A 22,707-nucleotide genomic window follows, 5' to 3' on the forward strand; every position below is an offset into this window, starting at 1 on the left:
CCACCGGCTTCCTCTCTGCACGTCAGCCAGCACATGCCTCTGTCTTTTGTATGTCACAAGGCCTCCTGGCAGTGAGCATCGCAGCAGTCCAGGAACACTGCTAGCTCACTGCGCATGCGAGCACAGCCGGGGACTCTACCAGGGAGAGTAGGAAACGAAAGATTGAGGCGTGTGCTGGCTGACATGCAGAGAGGAAGGCCGTGGACTCAAGCCGAGGTGATCCACCAATCTCGACTCTCTGGATTCTCCCTGGTGACCAGGTAGAGAATAAAACTTAATTTTCTGCTTTTGTGAATATCACTGGGGTTGGTTGAAAAAGGGGAGCCCTTAGGACTTAAGGACTCTAAAGGAACCGGTCTTAGATACATTTTTTTGAAACAGCGGTGACAGGTTCCCTTTAACAGCAGAGGCTACTGGAGCATGGAGTAGACTTAGCTCCCAATGCCCGGCCAGGCTAGTACACTCCCCAGTAGCCTCTGCACTTACCGTGTATATAATTTTTGTGCCGAAAACTCCACACTCAGCTTATATTTGGGTACATAAAACAAATAAACAGAGTACTTATCATTCCGACGCTCTGGGCAGCTCCTCTTCTGTCTTCATGCGTGCAGGTGCCGGCTCCAAATCTATGACAGCTTTGTGTGCACAGCCCGGCCAACGCACAATTGTGATGTCAGCTACTTTTTTATTTTAAAGAAAATTTACATTTTAAGCAAAAAAGCTTCCTGATGTCCCTTGGTTAACACCATTCATCCCTGCTTCAATTTTCTTCATTCTACAGTCCCTATCACAGCCCAGCACAACCATTTCACACAACCATTGACACCTCCTGTAAAAGGAAGGCACAGGTCCATAGTGTTTTTGAAGCTAATTTTCAGACCATTAAAAGACAATTTTGTTTAAATGACCGATCACTGGGAAATAGGAATGGTAAGCCTGGAAATCTAATAAAAGTACCCTTTACAATTGTGGGGTGATTGGGTCCTTTAAAATCTTTTGTCTGAAACTGAATCTGGTTGAGGGGAAAAAAAGATCTTTGCCCAATAAAATTCTTCTTACAGTAACACAATCAATATGTGTAGTGTATACCTGACTGGTAAAGATTTTTACATTATGCTTTGTAGTGGGGATGTTTAGGCCATAAAAAAGTAGTATCTACAGATGTATTTAAACTGCAAATTCCAATGCAGAGTTAATAAATATTGGAGAAGAGATAATTAGGGATTTGCTATAAAGTGATTAAGCCAAAACAGAAACTTGAGGCTCGTGTTAAAATGCCGGGCTAAAATAACGCATTTTCCTTGCCACTAGTAGGGATTGCAGCATAACAGTTTCTGGGTACAAAGAACACCCTATACTAATAATATTGAGCATACACTAATAATTGTGGCCTAACAAAAGTCCTTGGCTGCTGTAGCAACCCACTGGCAAAATTCTGAAACAAATTCATAATTGTAATTTGATGTTATTAAAAAAAAAAATCATTTTTTCACAGATATATTTATAACCTGTCTCCATCAATCCTTTTAATGCCTAATTTGGTTTCCCCTGGATACGACCATAAAACCACTCTGACTATGGTCGTGCACGTCTTCCTATCAGGTCGGATTCCCTCACATGCACGCGCCTTTCCATTCTCCCACTCTGCTTTCCTGTGGGGTCTGCCCCACAATGCCTTCCCATCCTCTGGACTCGTCTCCCTGAGGATCTGCCCCGCAATGCCTCCCCATCCCCACCATCTTGCAGGGTCTGCCCCGCAAAGCCTCCCCATCCTCCGACTCTGCCTCACTACAGGTCTGCCCTGCAATTTTTCCCCCTTCTCCGGCTCTGCTGCCCTGCAAGGTCTGCCCCACAATGCTTCCCCCTTCTCTGGTTCCTCTTCCCTGAGGGTCTGCACAGCACTGCAATGCCTCCTTCTCCGGCTCTGCTTCCCTACTGGGTCTGCACCGCAATGCTTCCCCATCCTGCGGCTCTGCTTCCACGTGGGGTCTGTCCAGGGGCATGGTGGTGCAATTTGGCGGTGAGTCACTGCGGATTCTTCTGCTGGGGTCAATGGTGCAGCGAGGATCAGTCTGAAGTGGAACTGGCACTGCTGCTCAATAAGCACTGCACACACGTTGCTGATAAGACTGACACAGGCCATCAACGTGGGTAAACCCCTTTAAGGTACAGGTCATCTCAGATATTGAAGCCATTGCTTCAATATTACAAGGAATACCTGCTTTTGGTGGAGTTGGCTAAACTCCTTGACCAAATCCTCAAAGCTCTTACCATGCCACTCCTCTGAATACCCACAAAAGTAATGGGTGAGGAAGGGGAGGGGGGGGGGGGGGTCCAATATTTAAAGGAAATCTACCATCAAATACAGTATGATAAACCATGGACACTTACACATAGATGAAGGCACCGTGACTGTGGTAATCTCCTTGTATTTGTTATGCATGGCCTCCTTCTTTCTAGAACCAACTATTCTAATTATGCTAATGAGCCTGTTTTCAGTGCCCCTTAGTGAAGTCTTTTCACTAGTTACAATGAGCAGAGGAGGTCTCCCCCTGCACTTTCTGCTTCTGTTAGATTACATAGGGAAAGGGGGGAGTTAGAGACAAAGGGGGGAGTGAGAGATGTTCTGCTCATTGTAACAGCCTGTGAAGCTGCAGCAGTGAGGGGCTCTGGAAACACCCACCAGAACCCCTCTGGTTCATTAGAAAAATGTTATAAGTGGATTTTAGAAGGAAGGAGGCCATGGATAGCAAATATAAGATTACCACAGTCACAGTGCCTGGATCTATGAGTAAGTGTCCCTTGTTTATCCATGTTTGATTTTGATGGTAGATTTCCTTTAAGCTGATGTCCTACACTTATTTTCAACCAGACGGTGGTCAAGTAACATAAAAAAAAATAAAAATCAATAATCCCAATGAGATTTGCAATATTCCTTATAGTTAAAAAGTTATCAAACACAAAAATTAGCAAACAGAACCGAGAACGGTCCCTGTGATGCACAGCTATTTGATGTGTTGTCCATGGTGCTGAACACAGAGCTGAAGGCGCTGGACCCAAACGCACACAAGAATCTGTGTTGGTAACTTCTGAATGACAAGAGATATTGAAAACCTGATTTATGTTTTTCTTTGGTATTCTTCTTATTGATTGATTTCGGAGACAATTCCTGTCTTTACTACACCTTAACATTGATAGAAATGTTCATCCTACAGTGTAAGTCACCATACTGGAGACAGAACAGAGTGATATTGCACCTACTACCATTTTATACATAAACTTGGATCATGGAGTAAGGCCCCTTTAACACTTGCGTTTTTGATGCACAGAACTTGCATTGCACTCGGACCTATTGGGGCACATTTACTTACCCGTCCCGTTGACGCCGCCGATCCGGAATGTCCGACGAGGATTCGGGTCTGCCGCTGTTAAGAGATTTTTATCTAGGGCTTAACCGCCCTTAACAGTCTTCTCCTGTCGTGGTTCTTAGCCGGGCGGCCATGAAAGGGTTAATTTGAAAGTCACCTGTACAACTGATAAGGGAGGTTAGAACCACGACAGGAGAAGATCTTTACATACACTAAGAGACTGACGTGTCTTGGTTTTAAATCCAAGTTCCTGGTACCAGAACAACCATGAAAGAGTTAATTTGAAAGTCGCCTGTACAACTGTGAAGGGCGGATAGGCCCTAGATAAAAATCTCTAACAGTCGCATTTCACTAAGATCGTGCGCCCAATTTCCTGCATGTGTGCTCCTCCGCTGAGGTCCGCCAGAGTTCACCTTCTTCCCGATGCATGTGAGTGCTGATCTTGAAACACAATTTGGTTTTTAAATTCTGCGGTTTGTCCGAATCAGCCGGGTGGTCCAACGTCCACACCCCCAATTTGTGTTGCATGTAAGCCGGCGCCGATGCATCACAATACGATCGTGTGCGCCAAAAAACGGGGGCAATTCAGGGCAAATCGGAAAAAAAAAATTAAAAACACGCAAAACCCGACAAAAATGCGGTGTTCGGACCCTAAGTAAATGTGCCCCACTGTATTTAATGGGTTTTGTCACATTTGACTTTTAGGCACCTTTTCAGCTGTCAGTGGTGTACATTACAGAAAAAGGTGTTATACAAGTTGCCTAATAAGGGAGAAAGAGAGAGGAAAAAAAACAACATTTCTATAAATAAAGTAATCTACAAAGATTACTAGTGGACTGTGGATAGATGCAATTTTGTTAAAAGTTTAGTTACACCTATTCAAGGTGACTTCCGATTTCCCGGTTTACCCGGCAAAACATTTGCAGAGCCTCTTCTATCTTTACACAATATAAAATATGAGGTGGGAGGCCGGGAGGTTGGCTGGATGTCGGTATTTATCTTGGTACAATCAGCAGTCATGTTTGGGAACAGTATTTGATTCAATGAGAATGAGATGTCCACCCTAATACCTTCATCATCAATCCACTTCAATGTGATGGGCTGCCTCTGGTTTAGACTGCACATCTCCCGCACTTCATCGCACAGTTCATCATAATTCATTGACGCTCCCAGGCGGGTGATCAGAATATCTCTGCAGAAAACAAACACACAACAGACAGATGGGTAAGACAAATTGATGTTAGAAGAAGAGTCAGAGCACTGACATTTATAGTGAAGGGTGTGATAGTCTTCAAGTGATATCATCACAACATTCTACAGGATATTAATTCCTGGAATCTGCTTGTACACTGCCCACGTATATAGATAGCAGACATCCCAAATCTTCTCACACAACACACTCTTTTGTTGGCCAATCCATTTCTGTCACGTGAATTTTGCTGTGGAACCTGTGCAGATAATGGAGAAATTTGTACTATATTTTTCGGACTATAAGGCGCACCATCAATAAATGCCTGCTAAAACAACTAGGTACATATATAAGGCGCACCGGATTATAAGGTGGACCTGATTGTAAGGCTGAATGACCAGTAGGTGGCAGACCTGTGTACAGTTCAAGGCAGCTGTTGTCTGTTAGCACTGTTCATATAGAAGGTGCACTGGACTATAAGGCGCACCTTTGATTTCTGAGAGAATCAAAGGATTTCTTGTGCGCCTTATAGTCCGATAAAATACAGTACTTGTTTCCTATATGAGGCGTGAATGTATCTAAGAAATACTGCCATATGTGGAAACTCCAGTAACTGAGTGGTACATGATCTTTTTGTAAAGTTTATGCTAACTAAAAAATAAAAATACCCTAGAAATCCAGCATGATAAACCAGGGACCACTGTGATCTTCTTATATTTGTTATCCATGGCCTCCTTGCTTCTAAAATCTAATCTTAAAAATTATTCTAAAGTTTCAAAAGGGATCTTCTGTCCTGTAGCTTCACAGACTATCATACTGTGGCACTTCCCCTCTCCCTGCTGTAATCTCACAGACAGTGACAGTGGCAGAAGCAATCAATCGCTGCACCATCAACCAGCTGCTGTGTAGGAGTCATCAAGATCAGGTTGGTAAGTCCTGTCTGGACAGTTTAGGCATTTGGAAGTAATGTGTTTATGTATGGCAGACACCCTGCACCCAGCTTTCCTAAGGTCCTGAATTTTATGTTTGTTTTTTTGGAGGAAAAACACTCAGTTCAGGGATTAAACAAGATATTTTTCTGCATCACTGTAGCTACAGTATTCTCAATGTATGTTTGGTTCACAACGCATAAAAACAAAATGGTAAAATTACTTTAATACTCTATACACGTGAAAACCCAACTATACCCAACTATAAGATGTCTCTCCACAACACTGAGCCCAGCGTGTCAGAGGAGAGGATTAGGAGCTATGCATATCCAGGGAGGAGCATGAATAATTACTGCTAAGAACCATGATTAATAAAAAGCACATATGCTCAATAAGAATAATAGGTTGAATTACTCTTGAAATATTCCCTCCATGCCCCTTGCTTTTTTTTTAATTTTTGGGTAAGCCTGACTGATATAGAATTTGATTTTTCTTTATCTATGCAACTATTGAAAAAAAAAAAAAAAAAAAAAAAGCTTCACATTTTTGTGCAGCTTGGAAATAAGAAACACAAACACATTACTTTGCTATTATTATAAGCCACAAAACTATTTCCCTACAAATTATTCTCAAGTACTTGTGTATACAAGGGGCTTATGAAGGTGGAAGAATACTTATTCATGTAATAAAAATTATTTGGAATCTAAATTTTAAAAATTACATATCGTATATACTCGTGTATAAGCCAAGTTTTTCAGCACAAAAAATGTGCTGAAAAACATCCCCTCGGCTTATACACGAGTCCGTATACTTAAGTATAAAGAGTAAAAAATAATTAAAAAATAATAAACTTATATACCCACCCTCCGGTGGCCCCGATGTGCAGCGCTGCTCCCCCGATGTCTGTGCGGCTCCTCTTCTTGCTTCTGCGCCGTCTTCTTTCTTCTGCTGGGCACCGCCATGATTTCCCCCCGCACGGCGCCTAGTATGACGTCATAATATGCACCTGCCAGCCGGGGAAGATCAATGGCAGCGCCCTGCAGAAGAAAGAAGACGGCGCGGAAGCCTGAAGACGAGCCACGCGGACATCGGGGGAGCATATAAATTTTTTTTTTACTGCTGGGGGCAGGCTGCATACTGCTGGGGGCAGGCTGCATACTGCTGGGGGCAGGCTGCATACTGCTGGGGGCTGGCTGTATACTGCTGGGGGCAAGCTGGGCTGGCTGTATACTGCAGGGGGCAAGCTGGGCTGGCTGTATACTGCAGGGGGCAAGCTGAGCTGGCTGTATACTGCAGGGGGCAAGCTGAGCTGGCTGTATACTGCAGGGGGCAAGCTGAGCTGGCTGTATACTGCAGGGGGCAAGCTGAGCTGGCTGTATACTGCAGGGGGCAAGCTGGGCTGGCTGTATACTGCTGGGGGCAAGCTGAGCTGGCTGTATACTGCAGAGGGATGGCTGGCTATATACTACAGGGGGCTGGTTGGCTATATACTGGGGGGGTCTGTGACCAATGCATTTCCCACCCTCAGCTTATACTCGAGTCAATAGGTTTTCCCAGTTTTGGTGGTAAAATTAGGGGTCTCAGCTTATACTCGGGTCAGCTTATACTTGAGTATATACGGTATTTAGTCATATTTTTTATCAGTATTCTGTTCTGTCTGAAGAAGAAGAATCCGGAATTTCCCCTATAAAAGCAATACTTTTTTGAAAATAAAAAGAATATAATAAAAATATATAGCCCGTAGCCAAATGCTACGTTTCAGGAGTACCCATAAAAGCAAGTGGACATAAAAGCTATAAAGCTTCGAATGCTGAAATTTCCCTTCACTAAAAAAGCTGTACATGAGGACAAGAGAAGCTTGTCACAGGTAAAAGTGGGATAAACTTAAAATATATATTAGCAAAAAGTCAGGGTTCACATTGGAATAGGCAGAAGCAGCATCATTATTTCTATTAGCGCCACTATTAATATAAAAGGGTTGTCTAGTAAAATTTAAAAAAATTATAATAAAACCTAAAAGTTCCAATCACCCCGCTTTCCCTAGAACTGTTACAAAAATAAGCAAGTAAAATTATATACATGTTGGGTATCCCTGCATCACAAAAATGTCCGGTCTATCAAAATATAATAGTTATTCCCAGAAAATGAGGTTGAACCCCATAACGGAAAATAGTGCCAAAATGCCCGAAACACCACTTTTTCGCCATTTTGCAACATATAAAAAATGGAACAAAAAGTCGTACAGTCCCAAAATTGGTAGCAATGAAAATGTCAGCTCATCGTGTAACAAAATGACACCTTACACATGTCTGTACACCGAAGTATGAAACAAGTTATTAGCGTCAGAAGATGGCGGAACAAATTTTTAAAAATGTATCAACCCCCTAAAAGGGGAATTCCCATGAAGAAAACTTTTGTGGGAAAACCCCTTTAACGACCAGGCCCTTTTAATTTCTGCGTTTCCATTTTTTACTCCCCACCTTCAAAAATCTATAATTTATCTTTCCATGTAAGGAGCTTTTGAGGACTTGTTTTCTGTGTAAAAAATTGCACTTCTTAGCGATTGTATTTAATATTCCATGGCATGTACTGGGAAGCAGGAAAAAACATTTCAAATGCAGTGAAATTGGTGAAAAAAATGCATTTTTGCCATTTTCTCGTGGGCTTGGATTTTACGGCTTTCACAGTATACCCCAAATGACATGTGTCCTGTATCTTTTGGGTCAGTACGATCACGGGGATACAAAGTTTTTATAGGTTTTATAATATTATCATACATTTACAAAAATTAAAACCTCTGTACAAAAAAAAAAAAAAAAAAAACTTGCCACCTTCTGGCACCAACAACTTTTTCATACTTACTTTCAGTGTACGGAGCTGTGTGTGGTGTAATTTTTTGCGAGATGAGATGATGTTTTCAATGCTACCATTTTGAGGACTGTACAGCCTTTTGATTACTGTTTATTAAATTTTTTATATGTTGCGAAAAAGTAGTATTTTTAACTTTGGGTGCCATTATCCATAACGGAGTTAAAGGCGGCAATAACCGCCATTATATTTTGATAGATACCCAACATGTTTATGATTTTTACTGTTTATTCATATCAGTTTTAGGAAAAGGGGGGCGATTAGAATTTTAAGAATTTTTTTTTTACTATTTTTACAGACTCCCTAGGGTACGTTAAACCTAGGTTGTCCAAATGATCCAAGCATTCCCTGCAATACTACAGTAAGGCAGTATATGGTGATTTTGCACATTGTAATAGATCGGATAGAATCAGACTATTTGGTAACATATCGACAATCTAAGCCAAGCCGACAACTTTGCCAGCGACGATCGAAGGGTTAACACGCGGGTGTTATCAGTGGGTGTTTGCTGCAATATGCAGCAAACACCCAACTTCAATGGAGAGGGCTGTGCCCCAGAGCCCTCTCCATACACCCGCAGCCAACATGTGACATGCTAATATGTCACAGGTCAGTGAGGGGTTAAAACACAAAAAGACCTGTATATATTTAATATCTCTGTGATCGTAGCGAACCAAAGAATAAATGCAGAGGTGTAATTTGGAGCGCACAGTGAAAAAGTAAAAACAGGGCCTACAAGAAAATAGCGCAAATGCGTTTTTAACCGATTTCACAGCATTTGGAATTTTTTTGCCCGCTTCCCAGTACATGGCATGGAATAATAATCACCATCAATAAGTACAATTTGTTACGCAGAAAATTAGCTGTCATACAGCACGGAAAAATTAAAAACTTGCCCAATAATGAAACAGAGCTCTCTCCCAATGTTCCATACAGCATGAGATCATAGCACTTACATCTGTCAATCAGGAACAAGGAGGCGGGGCAACAGAAGTATATTTTAATATGCAGGACTCAATTTTTGCGAATGACTCACATCAGGCGATTTGCTTACAAGTTTACAGAGTGATTTTGTAACATTGCAGCCATGGAAAAGGAACCATTTGGGAAAAACGACAAAGCTTTTTAATCAAAGTTTTTAATGAAGTCTTTATTTTGGGTGGGTTAGTTTACATGACAGGTTCTCTTTAAGGGATATTTAATGTAACCTATCCAATTATGAAGGACTTTGATGTCGGGCTCATATTTTCAGACTCCCAAGCTTTGGGTATAAGCCTTTACGTAGATAGAGATTTTAACTGTCAGCATAATAAACCACCACCGGGGGCATCGCTGCACTGATGTCTGGTGGTGACATTTCAATCTACAGATCAACAAGAGTCACTTATGTATAATTAAAGAGAATAGATAGTGAATCCTCTAGAAAGAAGAAGCTTAAGTTAAAAAATTATAGAACATAAGAAAAGGTAATCCTTCCTGAAATGATCACACTATGAGATATTCTCTTTAAACTTACCTAAACTGTGGCACAAGGGGGTTAAAACTGTTCAATATTTTACATAATGCCTGGCACTGTGGTAGTCATTTGGGTGCGGATGGAAAGGAGTCATATGACCACCAACAATGGCCATAAGCAACCCAATGCAATGAACAATGCCAAATGAAAAGACATGAGCAGACCTGAACTTTAGCTGTGGGACCAAAAGAGTAAGGCGTAACTACAGGGGTAGCAGCCATAGAAGCTGCTATGGGGCCTACAGTGTCGGGGTAGGGGGTTGCCAGGGGTGCTGCTCAATGCAAATGAAAAAAAAGGTAAGGAGCGGAAGGAGCTATAGGAGTGTGGAGGAGAGGAAAAATGTTGGACGCCCTAACCCCGCTCTCCCTTCCCTAGCCTAGACTCTCCACATTCTGCTGGAAAGCAGGTAATGTGAAATAAAGTTTTATTAAGTAGTGACAGTATTTATAATGCTAACAAAGACATTTTTACAATCAGCATAGCACTGGCTATTGACATCCATCGTGACAGGTTCTCTTTAATAATATAATACAGCAATAAGTCAAGAAGAAAATTATTTATTAATGTAATATATTATCAGGTTAAAGAGAAGATGTCATGAGTGTTTAGACCACAAACTTGTTATTCAGGAAAGCACTAAGATCTTAATATTGTCTATATTTAAGGAAACCATACAAAATATATGAAACACTATTAGAAATAACCTGTAAGGAGTCATGGGGGGGGGGGCAAAGAAGAGTCATGCTGGTTGTCCCATCCTGCTTTAATTGATGTCCTACACTATAGGTACATCATAAGTAGAGTAAGGAGGGGATATGTAGGACATTGACTTTCCTCCGTCTCTTGACTCCTTATGTCATCTGACTGCAACTATTAAAGCTTTTCTTCTTGCATATTGCCGAATCTATCACAATATAGGACACCAGTGTCACCCTGTCGCTCACTTGTATAACAGGGTGGTGACAGCTTATGGTCCTAAATTCTCAATCCAGGTCCCCTTTAAGAAATGAATAATCAGCCTCAACCGCATTACTGAAATGGTTCAAATAAATGGTGTAAATAATAGCCCTAGCAGCCTGGGTATCAATTATAAGTTATAGGCTTATAAAATGATCACACGTGCCACGACATATGGTGACAATACACAAGAATTCAGAAACCAATGACTTGAGAGCATTTGTCACCTGCAAGATAAGTGCAGTAAAGAATCCAGCACGGCATGTATAATGTGACATCACTAGAGAGTAGTCACTGGGTGTGACAGCACCTCGACTTTACATACTTATAAAGCAGATACTCTGAGTCAGCCAACCCTAGAAACCACACAGTGGCCCCGGCAGGGGAGTGGATCTTTCATAGACCACAGAGTGTGTGGTGTGCAGGTAGGTGCACCACAAGATCACCCACCCATTACCACAAATTCCCATTTACCTAAAGTAAAATCTCAGTAGTGATGTATTATAAATGTAAAATTTAAGATGATACAGCACCCAATAATAGCAAGGAAGCCAAGAACATATCCTAGGGCAGTGGTGGCGAACCTATGGCACGGGTGCCAGAGGTGGCACTCGTAGCCATTTCCGTGGGCACTCAGACCATCACCCCAGGACAGAGTTCACCAAACAGGACCAAATCCACCAAGTCCCAGGCAACTTAAGAGATGCTGCTCTCAGCGCTATTTTAAAGCAACACTTCATTGGCTGTTAGGAACTGCAGGAAAAGTGAGAAGGTGATGACAGAACTGCAATATATTTGGACGTCTTCCTGCAGGACCAACCATTTTTCCTTTACAGAGAAACCTTGGAGAGAAGCTACAACAAGAGTCTGAACTTGCTCTCCTTATTTCAACTGTATTGTTGGCCTCAGAGGGGCGATACTATTGAAAGATGTGGAAGAACAGGTGGCAATACGTTACTGCTTAAAATGGCATGTTGGCACTTCACGGTAAATAAGTGGATTTCGGTTGTAGTTTGGGCACTCAGTCTCTAAAAGGTTCGCCATGACTGTCCTAGGGTATTCACTCCTAGCCTGTCCATTAAGGTGGACATGTCAGCTCTTAGTTGGAGACAGAGACGTCTATTGCAAATTTTAAAAAACGCAAGTTGGTATTTTTTGCAGTAGACAACCCCTGCCAATGGTGCCCCAAGCTGCTTTCCTCCAATGAATTGCAAAATTTGAAATCCACAATGAAATAGTAGCCAGAATCGCTACCAGAACACCTCCATGCTGTATCTTCAGAGGATTTTACACCATCCCCCCCCCCTCTCTGCTCTCTCAGCACTTCCCCCCCTTTCTCGGTCTGATGTAATCTCACAGAGGAGGAGATGCTACTGCACAATGTAACGGGCTGTCAAGCTTGAAGGGGCTCTGGTCATGCCCTCCAGAGCTGTTCTGGCTCATTAACATAACGCTTGCTTTTAGAAGGAAGGTGGCCATGTATAACAAATATAAGAAAATGACCACAGTCATAGTGCCCGGATCTATGAGTAAGTGTCCCTGATTTATCAGGCTTAATGTTTATGGTAAATTTCCTTTCAATTGCATTGATGGAACCACACAAGGCTGGACGTATGTTGTATTTGTAGCAGCTTCTAGAGCTAAACACAATGAAAATACAAAAACAAAAAAGTTTTCCCTTTTATAGATTTGCTTCTATCATTATCCAATAAAACTTTTATCCCTTTAAGAGCAGATACAGTAGGGTGGGGATACCCTGGCCAGGCAAAATTACTACAGCTTGCCCCAAAATCTAATATTTATGCCAGGTTGTGGCAATTCCAGCGTGTTGCCCGCTTGCCGAGCCGATGATGAATTAGGATAAGGAAAATGAACATAGATAAATATGCATTGTAGTATGCATATAGATATCTATACGCCAACTAGACAACTAGAAATATTCTGACTTTCAGACAGCTTGATAAATCTGCCCCATTGTCTTTTAATGCATACCAGTGTTTGCTCAACACGATAAAGCGAAGAACTGATCAGAACCTGCTACTGGACCTCTCTGATATAGCTGAGGAAACACAGAATCTTAAATCTTGTTTCCCCAAAAGTGCCCAGCAGCCTCTTATCTTTAAAGCTTCAAATTGACGCGTCTGAAATGGTTGATATCAGGCGTCAGCTTGAAGCCTGGAATGGCAGGATTGTGGAATTACTGGGTTGTCAGTGTATTACAAGAAGGGGGACTGTATTCTGACACATTCTGGTCAGACAAGCTGCACCCGTCCTCCATCATTTCCGTTATTCTGGCTCTACTTCTAATCCGCTGAGGAATGTATAAGCTTCCCACATCTTGTGTATGACTGCTATGCATTCATTGTATACACTACATACATGCATTAATAGAGACAAAATGCTTCTTGTCTTAGTCAGCTGCAATCTTGTCACTATACCAAGCCTTACCCTTATATTGATACAAAACTGATTTATACGGCCTGTCCCCAGGACACATAGCTAGACAGAAGCAGAAGAACTTAGCCCGACAGTGAATTTTTATGGCTCCACCACGAAAGGGGTTATCCTTTGTCTTTGTACGTATGCTAGCTTACCTTTCCACAGCTATAACACAGGCCTATGTATTCATCGGGGCTCATACACCCGGCTGTGGTCTCCTTGGGCCAACATGGGCTTCAGGGGCGTAACTACAGTGGTAGCAGCCGCTATGGGGCCCACAGTGTCAGGGGGCCCCGTCTTCCAAGCTAACACTTAAGAATGGAGGCTGTGCACCATACACATTGTACAGCATAATATGTATATAACATATATGTGATGTATATATGCTGTAAGTCTGTATATGTGTAATATGCATATTTTAAAGTGGGAAGGGGAGCCCCATTCAGGAATCTGCTATGGGGCCCCTTCTTTTCTAGTTACTCCCCTGATGGGCTTGTATTTTGTAACAATCTATTTTATAGATTATACTTATTTTTAGATTGTTAGACACACATCAAAAAACAAAGAGGTGGTGGGTGGTCACTGCAGTAAGCAATGTGGGATTTACACTTAGCAGGTCACTGAAGATGTAGGTGCCGTGTGCATAAACACTGCCAATATGAGGGCTGAAAACTATAAGAAACAGTGAAAATAAGCCGATTATTGACTCCTATGTCCTCTGACGTTACAGGGATCATAAATATTCCAATTGAGGGAATGTTACTAATCCCCTACCTTTGACCTTTCCTGCAATGAAACATGGGTGTACCAACAATCCAGGGAGAGGTCCGTCTTGACTGATCTGTATCCTCCTTGGTGTCATAACAGCTTATACAGCAAATGAGATTGGGCTCCAAGGAGCATAACTATAAAAATGCCCCTTCCCAAGGACAACCGCATCAAAATAAATGTTATAACAACTCCTTGATTCATTTAGGACTATAATGCTTGGGGTCCCTTCCATGGAGCAGAGTCTGGTCTGTTAAATACGGCCACCATGTACTTTAGGAGCCTATTACTGATCTGCTAACAAGAACGTCAAACGAGTCAGACTGCAATACTTTATATAGGAGTATTGTTTATAAAAGACTGTGTACTACACACGGCGCTGCACCTATACACACCCAGCCTGAGATTGTGCTGTAGGAAGCGGACACATAATATGTTCTTTATCGTTCAGGTGGAAGCAGCACATTCTGGACTGTATCAGGTCTGTAAGATCACTCAGGTGTGTTCTGCCAACTATTATAAATATCTTAGCTATGCTATTAAAGTAATGTTACCTCAAATAGACGTTACACAATCTAGAAAGGGTCACAGGAGGAAAATGCACAGGTCAGATAATATACTCGGGAGGCAAAGAAAACTCACATTATTAATATTATTATTACGGAGGAATTTGGGAAATAATTTTAGCATAATTAAAGACTTGGCCATAATAGATTTTATTTTGTGGTCACAATAAACCCCAATAAAAGGGAAAGAGAAAAACAGTTTATAAATTAAAGGGGATTGTATACAAAATAAATATTTGTGCTTTCTTTCAGGAACAGCAACAAACCTTTCTGGGGTCAGGATTGTCACTGAAAATAAGATTAATTGGCGGAACTAAAATAACTCTCATAACTAAAAAACGCATGCAGCACTATTGTACAAAACAACATTTGTAGCCAAATAACTCCGACATTCTTATTGAAAATGCAGGGTATTTGGCAGGCAGCATGTTATAATGCAAGGGGAGCTGAGCACATTGTACCCAGCGTTCTAACCTGCAGATAGTATGTTCTAGAACAGTAGGGGCTGAGGACCATGTACAGTTTCCTATCTGCAAGCAGAAAGTTATAGAGCAGGAAGAGCAGAGCAGAATGATTTATAGATTTGTAGAAAAAAAACAAAAGTTTATAATTTATCCTTCTATGTTGAGGAGTCATGAGGCGGTCCAATCATTGAGCTGCACTTATATATGTGCACGTATGTCACTACATCCATATAAGATACGGTGGGCTGGCAAATGATGGATGGCTGACAGAACGCACCTCCCACTGGTTCTGCACGTATATACAGCAGCATATGGTGCACAACCATATGCAACCCATATTTTATATGTTTCCATAGACATCTATGGGAAATGCTCTATATTTTCATAGGGCTCAGGTACGATACAGCGGGCAATATGACCATGTAACAGGATGGCCGTACTGCCCATTGAAAATAACGGGACTGTATGCTACCCATATATATGGCCATTTCATACATTCGTTTGAATGCAGCCTAAGGCCTCATGCATATGGCTATATCCTCGTCCAGCCTTAGCCGGGCATACATCAGCGGGTGGGGGAAGATAAACGCTGTTCACCCCCATCCTTCTCCATAAAAAACAGTAGCCGCTTGGCCGTCGATATGGCCGAAGATAGAGCATGCTCTATCTTTTTTACAGCTAGGACCACACAGTCCAGACACCATACCTGCCTATGGGGGACGTATGTACATCCTCAAGCTTGCAGTACTGATGGCTACGCTGCTTCTACATCAGGCCTAGATTCAGTGATGTGATAATGGAGATGATGGGTGTAGGAGAAATGGAGAGAGGCACTTTTAAGTTCTCTCTTTAAGTTATATGTAGATCCCGTGGGCCAGTAGAAAAGAAAAGCGCAGTCCCAGAAAACCCATTTAATGATCCTTTGATGTTGAAATGTAAAGTGGCAGCTGCTGGACCATACCTGTAACAGTGTGTTTCACAACATACACAAGTATGGAGAGAAGGGGGGGGGGATGGGGGGGGGGACAGTGTAATGCATTTTGTACAGCCTTCATCAGCCCTATTACATTCAAGTGCATGGCACAGAGCTAGGTTTAGTGCCAAGTGTGGTCACTACAGAATACGTGGCGTGGTGTCTGCTAATGGCCACCCATCAGACATAGATGACCTATCGCTACAGATCATTGAAGAAGTCCCTATAGTCAGTATACAAATCAATGGGTAAAAATAAATAAATGCCAAGCAAACTACAGTTAATTTTTTTTTTTATAAACCTGCAGCTTATATTTCTGGAAGTAAACATAGAGAAAATAGAAAGAAGAAAACAATCAATGAAGACATTTTTATAAACTATCCATTTAGTAACTGTACCGCCAGCATTTCCTGGACATACATTTTCTCCCTATGGGTAATAAAGTCCCATTTCCATAAAACTTATAAGACTGGGTAACACAGAGGATACATTTGTCCCCTTCATACTCACCCATTGTAGTGCGCTTTCATTTTAATGAAGTCCTTGGATAAATCCATTTTCGACCCCATTCTGCTTGGCATTATATTAAAAAACTCCAGCTTTGTAAAATCTGGTGACACGGGAGGTGCAGAACCTGAAGAGTCGCAGAAGTAGTGATCCGACCAGACCGGGCTCCTGCGCAGGGAACAAACAATGAATCACTATTTGCATTCCACTACGTTCTATGACAATGACAGGGTACAGCAACACTTATCAAGACGGAAGGGTTTTTCTCAAGCTATATTTATCTTCTGAGGAACCTGCCCATTACAGATTACATACAATCTCATGGAAATTCAGTGAAGTCTCAAGCTCAATACTCTGATTTAATGTATGGAAAGCAGAGCGATTACAGATACATAAACAGTACATATACACACATGCAAGAAGTTACCTTCAGCAGCGAAAAATCCATTCTACATTTACTTGTTATCAGTTCAGACCGTTTCCCAATAACATAGACATTTCTCTCCTAATAATACATTTAACATGCCTGATCCTTTGTAGGATATGCGATAACTGCTAACCCTCTGGGACTTCAAACATTGAGATCCACCCCAACGACTGCCAGAATGGAGCCAGAATGTTACCCCTAGCTGGCTGCTACTAGGAACATCTGAATGGAACTGTAATTGCAAATTTTTTATAGGACTTTCTCCAAACATTGCACTCCTTTGGAACATTTGGCAAGGGGCCCCTGCTCTGGCAATCACTGTTGGTTTTTTAGAGCTCATACCCTATAAATCTTGGAATACTCACCAATGTCGTGAGATACCCCTTTTAGTGAATGAGCGCCTTAGATTATCATTTAGTGTAATATAGACTCATACAGTTACTTTTGTTGTAATGGGTTTACAAAATTCACCCTCCGTTCACATTTCTGGCATTATTGTTTAGCACTAGAGATTTTCCCAGAATAATGAGCCCAAATTTAAGAACGTGGTGAGGAAAGGTTTGCATCTCTACTGTAACATACTGTGAAGTTCACACATCTCAAAGTTTACTGTGCTAGGAGACTACAGAACTATAAAAAAAAAAAAAAAAACACTTCCCCCCAAAGGTCCATTCATTCGTTTAACAACCTATGTGCAGGAATCGCCCTTATATCATCTATTCAAAAAAAAAAAACGTAATGAAAGTTTTACCAAAACTTTGAAAACAATAACCTCAGAAATAAAAGCCTCCTCTTCACCCAATGACACATGTAGGGGTGCCGAGGATTTTGGATATGGAGTGACCAGTCCTGAAGAGGAGATAAGCGTCCGCCACACATGCACCTGGCACTGACTTCCTTCCCTACTCTCATTCAGGGCACGGGTTGGTCAGGCAGGCCCAGTGTGCCGAGCCTTGGGTTGGGGAAGTTTAGTTTCCATCAATATGGCTGAACTTTCGTTAGCGCTCAGCCCCCCTGACCTGCCAGAAGTGCCACAAGGAAGTCCAGAAAACCGCTGCTGTACAGCTTGTACAGACAGAAGGGGAAAGTTTACCAGGGTAAGCACAATATGGGAGACCCCATTAGGGTATTGCATTTATCCTGGAAAACTTGGGTAATTGTAGCCAAACCATTTTTATCATTTATAACAAGTAAGACTTAAAATTAGTTGCTATGGGCAATTTATAAACCACAGCCTCGCACTAGACTTGAGAAAAGTGTTTGAAAGGAACAACAAAGATTGGATTTTATGTATCTATATTTTTAGAAGGAATATATTTCATCCGCAGTAATTCCGGATCGGAGTGTGATATATATATATATATATATATACACACACATCTTGACAAATTGTTCAAATGAAGGTTATACACTTTAAAAACAAGTCATAAGGAAAGAAAAACAAAGGGGGAAAAACCTTGGGTGTCAGGAGCATTTCCTTGTAAATAAACCTAATTGTTTCAATGTAATTACAGTGGCTTGTGGCAACAAAGTGCTGGTTGTACACTACGCAGCTAAAACCGTGACACGGCTGCTTATACAAAACAAGCCAAGGATTAACCCGATTTATACATTTATTAACATGCAATGTACCAACACCACCACAAGAGTACGGACAAACAAAATTACATTAATACTATAAGATATGGGAACGCTTAAAATCTAAAGTAGATCCGGGACAAAGCACTGGCAGGAAGAACACCCGGCCACCTATGATGCGCTTGAAATACAATTTAAATGGCAACTAACTATCTCGACCTATCATAGTGGCCACAACCCAATGAAACAATGTTTATTACTCTGTTAAAAGCCCCTACAAAGCACAATCTTTCATTTATACCTGGCCTCTCCGGTATCTACTTTCAGAGGAATGGCGCTAGAGATACACTATTTATTCATATTTTACAACCATTAGGACCCCATCCTATAGAAACAGAACTGATAAACTAATGGTATTGGTTAATGGTACACAACTAGTGTATATTGCAAAGTTCCCAAGAGGCCAAGGCCAGGCTCGGACACTGGTTATAAAAGGGATCTGTTCCAAAATATTGAGGCAATTTTAACACCAGCTATTTCTATCTGAAACTCTGATCATCATAGACACTAATCCCGCTCTCTAGTCAGCCTCCATGACTTTATAATAGACATTTTAGTTGGCTAATCACACTGTCCTCCCAGCAGGCTGAGATGGCCTCATGGGATTGTTAGCACATAACAAAAAAATTTAAAAAGCAAGGGAATGCAGTGTTAGAAAGTTTCCAGTATGTTCTAGATACATCATGCAGAGATGAATGTGAGATCCATAAGGAGCTGTCAGTCAGGGAAGTCTCTACATCTCAGGGTTTTCCCCATTTCAGACACTTTGCTTTAGATATCTTTTTGAAATCAGCGAGGGTCCTACCCCTGGGCCACTCAACCAACTTGAGACAATTGTTGTCAGGACAAGATGGTTGGTAGTAGAAAGACAGAAAGAAATATCTATATAGGAAGATGCACATGTTTACATCTCTACAGGTCTATAAAAGAGTCATAGAAACAGCTGAGGACTTTTCCTTGGGGAAGATGTTATATCCCTAATGAAATACTGTATACACCATCAGCTGATCTTACCGGTCTTATGGGGCTTACATTTCATCATATGTGATCATTTTGGAACCAGTGATGTATTGATGGAACCCTGACACCCAGGATAAGGGTGGAACCAGACAGCGCCATGCATCATATAGTGGCGGCTCAGGTTTACTGCAGGTACTGCAGATAAATAAATAGATAGATAGAAGAGAAAGATATAGATAGGTAGAAGAGATATATAGGATAGAAAAAGATATAGATAGACAGAATAGAAAGAAATATTTGGATAGAAGAAACAGGACTAATAGGAAGGAGAGATAAGAGACATATATAGATACACGAGAAAGAGCTAGATAGAGGGTAATAAATGCAATATATGGATAGTAGAGACATACACAGATAGGAAGGAAAGACATACAGAAGAGATAGATACAAGAGAACGATCTAGATAAAGAGAGAATAGTTATATAGATTCAAATAGGAGATAGATAGATAGATAGATAGATAGATAGATAGATGACATATAGAAGAGATAGATACATACAAGAGAACGATCTAGATAGATAAAGAGAGAATCGATATATAGATAGAATAGATAGAGAGAAATAGATAGAGAGATACTGTAGATAAGAAGATAGATAGATAGATAGATAGATAGATAGATAGATAGATAGATAGATAGATAGATAGATACTGGAGGATTAGTGCAGGAGCTGACAGGACTATGAATAAGAGATGATGGGATGAAGTTACCTGAGCGGTGTCTCCTCTCAGCTGCCCCCCGCAGCGGTTGCCGGAGCCCTCACACCCGGGGGAAGGCGGGACCGAGCACCGACCATGACTGAGGAACAGAGGAGACGCGGTGCAGAGCTCCCAGAGGTCGGGGTCATGTAATTCAGCTCTGACTAAACTTCTTCCATCCAGGTTACCGCCCCCTACAGGTTACAACCAGTAACTGCGTGCAAGTGCGACACCTGCTGCGTCAGGGCAAAGTTACACAAATTCCAATAAGTTACAAGCGTCTCCAAACTACTGTCCTCCCCGGCGCAGCCACACCGACACAACTCTGCCGGACACCGGCCAATAACACCCCGTCCGGAGAACACCGGACTCCCGGAATATGGCGGAATAACTGTAGCTGTAGCCTAAGCCAATAGGACAAACTTTGGTGACCGAGTTGACCAATCAGATAACACAAGAGGGGCTAGTCTGGCCAATCAACGGCACCGACCAAAGACAAGTAGCCAATGTGATAAGAGAGTCGATTACCTGGCCCGGGAATTAAAAGGTCTGACCAATAGGAGCTGAGCGGATTACACCTGCAGCCAATCAGGAGGGAAGGGGCGGCTGAGGATGTGAGAGACTAGAGGGAGCTGTCAGTGCTGGAATGTGGAGAGGTTACGTGACATCACCGCACTGACACACACTCCAGGGGAACAACTTCCTGGAATTACGGAGGAATTTAGTCACATTCCATAGATACTCTCATAGGTCATTCACTCACCTGTGCAGAGGCCATGGATCACACCTGTGCTGCTACAGCTATAGGAACCTTCCCTATGGCCAAATTTGGGCATAGGGGAAGCTCTAGTAATAATCCAGTACAATCCTATCTATAATATACAGTTCCAGCAGGAGGTTCCTAAACCAGATCACCGCTTTTTAGTCCATGTGTTATAAATTTGTGCACTGTATTATGGGGTTAATCCAAGTGGGAATTCACAGAAATTCCGATTCTACGCCAGATATACACCAGACTAGATTATCAATTATTTATTTAACCCTTTAGGTTGCGTTCACGGCTTGCATTTGGGGAGAAACTCCCAAACGCAGAGTTATCCATGCAAAACATTGCTACACTACAATAGCCATAACTTTTTTTTTTATTTTTCTGTTTACATTGACATTTTAGGGCTTGTTTTCTACTGGACAAATTGTACTTTTTGTTACACTTCTTATTGATGTCTTTTCACTGGTTGTTACAATGAGCGGAGCAGGTCTCCCCTCCCCTCTGCAGTTAGATTACACAGGCAGAGGGAGGAGAGGGAGAATAGGGGAAGGGTGAGACATCTTTTATTTATTGTAACAGCCTGTGTATTTGCGACACTGAGGGGCTCTGGATACACCCACCAGAGCCCCCAGTCTCATTAGCATAATTATGTTTTTTATGGCAGATTTCCTTTAAGATCATAAATGGCACTATAAATGGTGGTCCGCAATATTTAGGGTATTCCCTTTAAAAGTAATGTATATTTAACAACTCAGTACACAGACAATAATACACTTATTTATTGTATACATTTTTTTAAATTCTTTCTCTGTTAGATGCTTCAAGACAACTGCAACACCCCTGCCAATGCATAGGCAGACTGGTAGTGGAGAATAGCGCCCTCTCCAGGTTATGAGCTGTTAGGGGGAGTCGCAAACCCTCTAGGAAGGTTCTAGAACCTGGGCATTGTGTAATTGTAGCTGTAGATACTGCCTGGAAGGGCAACAGTTAACTGGTGTATATAATTATCCAATGACCTGTCTGTGATGTCAGCTGGAATGTGATTGGAGAGGTGCTACCACCTGACCAGGGGGAGTATAAAAACCCCTGCTGGGTGAGAGCACCTGGTCTCAAGGTTCAGTCTGTTGGCCTCAGTAAGGAGAATGTGAGCAGCACACCTTCGGTGCTGCCACATCCATCAATCCCAGGAACTATTAGTGCCTCATGCCTACTGCCTAGCACACAGGGTAAGTCTGGAGACTAAGCCCAGAACTGCAGCTTCCACAACTTGGACTCAGTTCCACCTGAACCAGCCCAACCCGCATCTACTATCAGGCTGCATGCACCAACTATCTATGAGCATCCTAGCATAAAGAATCTGCTGTTACCCGTTTTGGGCCGTTGCCTGCTGTTCAATAAAGACCTACTGGAGACCTGCAAGGCTGTAGGTCAGCCCTCCGGTCCCCATACCAAGCACTGTGACCACGGCGTGCCCAAAACCGCACTAGAAAAGGCTAGGCCCCGGTGGGGGATGGGATGTTGCACAACAATATCACTTTCTTTGGCTCAGTAACGGCTTAACTTACTGAGGAATTGAGAATGCTACGAATGGTGACCAAGCCAAATTATTATGG

The 22,707-nt window shown here is 42.0% G+C and overlaps 1 protein-coding gene across 2 annotated transcripts in view; it reads right to left on the bottom strand.

The window, feature by feature from the left end:
* The window catches only part of PRKCZ (protein kinase C zeta), a 125,150-nt gene extending 104,427 nt beyond the window's left edge, over window positions 1-20,723 (bottom strand). The window contains exons 1-3 of one of the 2 annotated variants that reach the window (XM_072155980.1): window positions 20,338-20,723; window positions 16,548-16,712; window positions 4,439-4,560 (exon numbers count right to left, since the gene is read on the bottom strand). In XM_072155980.1, coding sequence (XP_072012081.1) covers window positions 4,439-4,560; window positions 16,548-16,618 — 193 coding nt within the window. In that variant the 5' untranslated portion in view covers window positions 16,619-16,712; window positions 20,338-20,723. The remainder of the gene's footprint in view (window positions 1-4,438; window positions 4,561-16,547; window positions 16,713-20,337) is intronic. The other variant, XM_072155979.1, reaches the window with a different exon arrangement.
* Between the last annotated feature and the right edge of the window lie 1,984 nt (window positions 20,724-22,707).

Source organism: Engystomops pustulosus, chromosome 6, assembly GCF_040894005.1.
Source record: "Engystomops pustulosus chromosome 6, aEngPut4.maternal, whole genome shotgun sequence".
Lineage (NCBI taxonomy): Eukaryota > Metazoa > Chordata > Amphibia > Anura > Leptodactylidae > Engystomops > Engystomops pustulosus.